This window comes from Hydra vulgaris, chromosome 10, assembly GCF_038396675.1.
Source record: "Hydra vulgaris chromosome 10, alternate assembly HydraT2T_AEP".
NCBI lineage: Eukaryota > Metazoa > Cnidaria > Hydrozoa > Anthoathecata > Hydridae > Hydra > Hydra vulgaris.
The window spans coordinates 31,524,149-31,531,235 of record NC_088929.1 but is presented as its reverse complement, the minus strand read 5'-3'; the positions used below and the strand labels follow the sequence as shown (position 1 = coordinate 31,531,235).

The 7,087-nt window shown below is 30.1% G+C and overlaps 1 protein-coding gene across 1 annotated transcript; it reads right to left on the bottom strand.

Annotated features, from left to right (window-relative positions):
* Positions 1–2,992: 2,992 nt before the first annotated feature.
* Positions 2,993–4,471, bottom strand: LOC136086275 (uncharacterized). The gene is made up of 3 exons (XM_065808567.1): positions 4,217–4,471; positions 3,424–3,707; positions 2,993–3,314 (listed from the first exon to the last, which is right to left on the bottom strand). The coding sequence occupies exons 1-3, from the start codon at positions 4,469–4,471 to the stop codon at positions 2,993–2,995; spliced, it is 861 nt and encodes a 286-aa protein (XP_065664639.1).
* Between the last annotated feature and the right edge of the window lie 2,616 nt (positions 4,472–7,087).

The window sequence follows — 7,087 nt, the reverse complement described above, 5'->3', positions numbered from 1 at the left end:
TTGCAATAAACCTTTTTTAAGCCTTATATCAAGTTTGCCTAATATTATATTATCATCAGGCTTCTCAGATGTTTCATATACCAATATGAATGTTTTATCTCCTTTAACTAGTTGAACATCAACATCTGCAGGTCATAGCGAATGAAACGTAATTAAATATATATTTAGAGAGAAATTAGGCCCTAAAAAACAAAAACTAAAAGGTAGGTTATCTTACTTGTCTTCTTGGTTTGCTAACTCTTACAAAGAATGTCGGAACAAGATAGCACTATTAAAAGCTGAATTAAACAGCATGCCAAATCAATTACGTGTTCCAAGACAAAATTTTAAACAAAAAGAAAAAATTAAAGTTTTAAGGGCAGAAATACGAGATCTGAAAAAACACACACACAAAATCACAGTGAGCAGATTCATCACTTTAAAGCTTAAAAAAAAGCTTTGAAATGGCAATTGTTTATTCAGATTTTTACCAAAGTAGCTTTGATGAATGTCGTAACTCAATTATTGAAAATATATCTAACACAATTTCAGACAGAGTTGCAGTCAACCATCTTACTATAAGCGAAGTTTGTGCAACCTGGGGCAAGAATTTGAATGAGCTGAACTGCCATTTGTACCCTCTTGACACAATTACAGTTTCATGTCGCTCTGCATTACAGTCTCTTGAGTGTGAGAGTTGTTAATTATTTGGAAATGATTGTATGGCAGTTAAAATTGTTTTAGCCATGAACAAAAGACGTCAAAGGTGATCCAAAAGGATTTGTAAATATTTTAGATGAAAACGATCCACTACAAAGCATTGTTCCTAGATATCGTGGAAATCGGCTACATATTCTTTTTCATACTTGTTTCATTTTTATGAAGCATTACAGTGAGTTTAAATATTTCCTCACTGTTGGAACAGTAAAATGTGAAAGTTTGCAAGCAATTCTAAGAGGGCCATTTTGTAATAAAACTGCCATAAAAGAAATGAGCGTACTTGCATTGTTTGAAAAATGCTCTACTGAGTCTTGAATGAAAAAGTTTTATGTTTTAGCTGAGGATGCAACTTTTGATCATGTTTCTGGTAGTCAGTTAGTGATAAAAGTTTTGCTAATAATTACAAATTGTAAATCTAATCCAGCTGCTCAGTTTTGGAGAAGAACAGATTTTTTTGGGAACACTCTTGCACCTAACATTTTAAAATCAATATATGCTCCATTGCTAACCACTAACACTCGTATAAGCTTCATTGATAACCAGCTTAAATAAATGACTTCTGTTTGTCGTGATGCTGTGCAATAGGGTGTCCCAAAAAAAAAAAAAAAAGCTCTCTACTGATTCCCATTCTATGTGACCTAAATAAGTACTAAAAAAAATTTAACGGTTTTATTTTGACAGGAAGTGCTAGATGTAAAATCCGAGTTTTACTATTTTAATGTTAAGGTAGCTTAACATTAATAGAAAACACATTTTAGAAAATTAAAACAAAACAATTAGATGCGTATAAATCATTTCCAATTGTTTTCTACTATTTAACTTGATAGATTATATTTATAAATATGAAAATACAAAAAAAAAATACATGAAAACTAATATTTATTAGCAAATTTAAGATTTTATTGCGGTGAAACATTTCTCAAAAAATACAACTTTTTGAACAGTTCCCAAGCTCCTTTTTAGTCATAGTCTTAGTCAAGTTTTTTCTAGACTTTTTAACTACAAAAAGTACATTTTGAAGGTGATCTTCATCTCTAGTAGCTGAAAGAAAAACTTTAATGAGCTTAATGTTTCTTTCTGCACAATCATTTACAACAGATATGTTTTTGATCCATGCAATAAAATCTAGCAACTGAGGATGGTTAAAAACATCTATAGTATTAAGACTATTATTAAGCCATTCTTTTATACTTGCTCTTGATATTTTAAAATGTTTGAAGAGAAGGTAGCTTTGCTCGGAAATCAACTCAGGTAGCTCTGTGGTCTCTCCAATTTGTACATTTGATGGTTTACAACGCTAAAATTCATTTGGCTCTTCAAACTCAATCAGAGCTAACAGCATTCTTAGCTTTGTTTCAGAAGGAACTTCTTTATCCCCAAAGGACAAAACACAGAGTTGCGGAGTTAAGTACCACGTATGGCGTCCCATGCTGAGAAGCAAAGCATTTCCAATATTCTTACTAACTTTTCTCAATGCATAGGCTGTCTGGATAGCTTTCAAATCATTGTAGGGAGCCAGAAATCCTAAAAAACTTTTTAAAAACCATGGAACATAGCAAATTGCAATGAACAAACTTGCATCCTTCAACTGCAGCACTTCTTTTTCTGTCAAGATATTACTGATATCTTTAGTCATATAAAGAGTCAGGATGTAGATTGCATCTGCTAAAAACCTTGCCTCATGGCAAGCGCCAGGTTGATGGAACTTAAAATCTTGTACTTCCACTCCAAGGAAAAAGGAGGCAAGCTTACAAACTATACCATAATCATTCCTTGAAAACACTATATCAGTAGTTGCATTAGTCAAAAATGTCTTAGCTTCCTCTGCAACAGTGCGAAGAACAGAGCCAATCTTCAGATCATCTCTTTGCCAGTCCAATTTACATAAATTTTTCACTTCATTCACTTTCTCACAGATTTCAGGCCACTTGTTCTTTAGCTTGACATAAAGAGCTCTTCTTGGACCTTTAGTTTTCTCACCAGTAAGGGCAGCCATATAGTGAGATACATGTACTTTATACATGTGTCTCCTACACATTATCCACAAAATTGGTAATTTCAAAATATCTGTAAGAATTTGGACTGCTCCATTTACTCCGCCTGTATTGCTTGCAGTTGTATCACAGCATATACCAATGATCTGCTCTTTACATCCGTAATATTCTAAAAGATTGTGCACTTGTTCTGCTTGGTCAACTCCCTTTGAAGAGGGACATTGAACAACACCTAAAAGATGGTCTTCCATGGTATCGTCATCCGGGGAACTCACTGAGACTGCAAGTCGCTTAATTTTTTAGATAATGTTAAGCCCAGTGGTAATTTGTTCCAACAGATTGGTATTAAAATGAAGAATAAGCCGGCGGCCTTTAAGATGTTTAGATATTGAAATCCACTCCGAGTCTCCTTCAAGTTCTACATATTTGAACTTTTTTCTATGAAGTGTGCATCTTGAAAGCGGTATATCATTAATTTCTATACCTCCAGCTTTAAATACTTCACTTAAATTTGCCAGATGAGGTCGTACACCAACATTGAACCTTGTTGCTGGAACAGCAGTACATTCAATGAGCTTTTCAACATTCACTGCTAGATTTATCGTATCTCCAGAATTGTACCTAGGTATCATTTTATAATATTTTTCTACCTATTTATAATTATATACTTTTCAATTAAACAGCTTTAGCTTGTGAAAATTACAACTATGTTATTAAAATAATACTATACCTGCGTTTCCGACCGTTACCCAGGAAATCATCTTCCTCGCTGATTTCACAGTCCTCGTTTGACTTTTCTTCCTCACTGCTGAATTGAATCTCTTCTGTCATGGAGTCATGTGACAACAAAACATCATTGATATCTTTTAAGTTTTTCTGTCTCTCTAATTCTTTCTCTTTCAACTTATCTAGCTTGTTCTTACTCCTGTTTGCATCCAGTACTCTTCTACTGTAGTCTTCATCGACTTTTGTTTCCATATATCCTTTCCTATGTAACTTCTGGTCTTCAAAAAACTAAGAAATATTTAAATCTATTAAGCCATTTATAAATAAATTAATAATTGTTCTAGTTTTTCTTGGAAGATGACCAAACCATGTAAAGAGTTAAACGTAAATATTTTAAAGGAAATAAAATGCTATTACTTAAGTTACTTTTAATTGGAAAAAAAATCTCACTACTAAAAAAAGTGTTATTTAATGAACTTACTTTATATCTTCCAGCTTGGCATCATCTGTTCTCAATCTATCAGCAAGAATATCTTTTTTAAAATTCTTAGTCGAGATGTCAAAAAGCTGATAGGATTCTGTGAGAAAATCTTTCTCTAACTTTGATTGCTTATCAAGACTGCTGTTCCAGTTTAGAGAAGACAATTTAATCAATTTCTTGTATTTTAAATTAAGTTTAATGATTTTAGTCTTTATATTGTACCCACAAATCACAAATTTCTTGCCAAACCCAGCATTATCCCAAATTTTTTTAATCCTAGATACCAAGCAAGAACTATCAGGATCTGTACAAACACCGTTTCACAAACAAGATCCTTGGATTTCGATTTCAATTTGCAACCAACATTAGTAGAAGTGGGTTTGTATTTAACTTGTGACTCGCGAAGGATAAATTGATAGTATCTAAGAATATCACCATTAGATGGAAGCTGTCTCTGAGGTAACTCCCTCAGTGGGTACTTCATTAGGTAAATATACCTCAACCTTTCTGTATTTTTCCGTTTTATCTTATTCTGTCCTATCATCTTCTTTTTTTTAGCTGTTCTACCCATTTTTATATAAATTTCGAAATAATCAGTTTTTTAACTAAATTTATACTAAATGTTACACTTGCATCAAAAATCTATGAAGTCGTTGTTCCCTCTCGTATAATATTTTATCTAAGTTTACCGTTACGGCTTTTATAACCGTTTACACGAGAATTTCTTCGTGCACAAATTAGAATTCCTTCGTGCTCAAATAATTCCATTTAGAAATTTTTTCCTTCAAAAAAAATTTCTAAATGGAGCTATTTGTGAACCAATCCATGGGGAATTATACGAACTAATAATATTGTCCAGAGGGAAAAATATCAATCTCTAACAATGTTCATAGGGAATGATCCTATTCTTTAATAATATATAGGAATTATTTGTGTACTAATTATTACATCATACTAAAACAAATTGAAATACTAGATAGCGCTGTTTTTTAGTAAATACACATAAGTGTACAAAACCGTAAAACTCAGAATTTACATCTATCACTTCTAGTCATTAAAAAATTAAAAAAAAGATTTTGGTAACTATTTAGGACCTATAGAATGGGGATCAGTTGAGAGCACATTGAAATTTTTAAAAAAGTGTGTTTTTGGGACACCCTACTGTGCAAGTTGTCTTGAAGCGACAATATAAAAGGTATTTCTCACTTTCTATTACAGAGACATTAAAGGAGGTAAGAGACGCAAAAGAGAGGAACTTGGTAGATGTATCTTAATGATGTTGTAAATTTGTTTTTTAAAATTTTTTTTAAAAGTTTTTTACTAAATGAACACTATTTTTTATAATTTTTATTAAACTTATTTCATAATAAAAATTTTAAAAATTAAATTTACCAGCTTCATCCACGTCATCACTGCCATCTGGCACCCAGAGTGAAAACCAAGACCTCTTTGGTAAGTTTTTTACTGTGTTTTAATTTTTGTTTTTCATTTTAATTTTTTGAACACTCGTTTAATTTTTTTGTTTTAAATATAGACTTGTCTAGGAGTGATTTCTTGGTTTGGCGCCAAAGCCACCCTGGACCTAAATCAAAAAGGGCCTTCCGCATATGAGTCCAAATGGAGGTAAAGACCTGCCTCATTTTAAATACAAACCTTCTGGTGGCAACAGGGATGGCAGAGGATTCAGGAATTTAGTTATTAACAACTATAAATATACTTATAAATAAGTTTATATAGATTCACTTAGCTGAATCTATATACACTTCTTGATAGGTGTATGTATAGTGTGTATGTATATATTTATTAAGTTGATACTTGTATATAATCTTTTTGTATATTAATTTTTGTATATAGTTGAGTTTGATTTTTTCATGAAAAATTTGTGTTTTATATAAGTGCTATTTATTATTACAAAAAAATAATATTTAAGTTTTAACCCACCCTACCCAAGGTGTGAGAAGTGTAGAGCGAATAATACCCTCTTGCAACCTTTTCACGTGTTTATCCCTAAAAACTTTCTTTCTTTTAATACTAAATTGCACGCATTTAAATATGAAGATACAAAGTAATAATCTTGATATTGGGTCAGAGGGTGCCCCTGAAGCCAAAAGGACTTCTACTCTATCAACCTAAAGTATCCTAATCATATTTGATGGTACCCTGTTAGAATATATTAAAAAATACAAATAAAAATTATAAATTTCAATTGAATAATAATATTTTCTTTTAAAAAATCTACATTTTTCAATATAATAAAGAGTTTTGTAAACGCCCCTCTAGCGCCCTTTATACACCCTTTGTATATACATACTGCCCTTTGTTAGACCTATATTTTGATACCAAGTTTTATGTATTTCGATAAGAATTGACCAAGATTTTAGTTAAAAAAACCTCAAGTTTGATCACAGTTTCTTCAAGAAATCCATATATCAAAAATTTGGTGCTCAAAATGCCATAACTTTTTGTAGAATTGTTCAATTTTGATAATTTATTCACCTTTAAAATATCGATTTAAAAACCTTTGCAATGATATATAACAATCTAGTGTTTGATTAATTTAAAAATTGTCACGTACCTATATAGAGTAGTTAAGAGGCGTTTTTAACCACACACGGTAAGTTTAAGATCTTTATTATTATCATTATTATTTTTATTATTAAATATATATACATATACATATATATATATATATATATATATATATATATATATATATATATATATATATATATATATATATATATATATATATATATATATATATATATATATATATATATATATATATATATATATATATATATATATATATATTAGACCAGTTTCAAAAAAGAAAATATATATAAATATATATATATATATATATATTTATATATATATATATATATATATATATATATAATATATATATATATATATATATATATATATATATATATATATACATATATAAATATATATATATATATATATATATATATAAATTATGTTAGTGTATTCTACAAACAGAGTGCTCAATGTTCTAAAAGAACAGAGCAATAATAAATTAGTAAAAACACTTATCTAATTTTTGATTACTTCAACACTGTGTTTCACCATCAGTAGGTTCATCAGGAAGAATCTTTTCTGATGAACCTACTGATGGTGAAAGTGTTGAAGTAATCAAAAATTAGATAAGTGTTTTTAC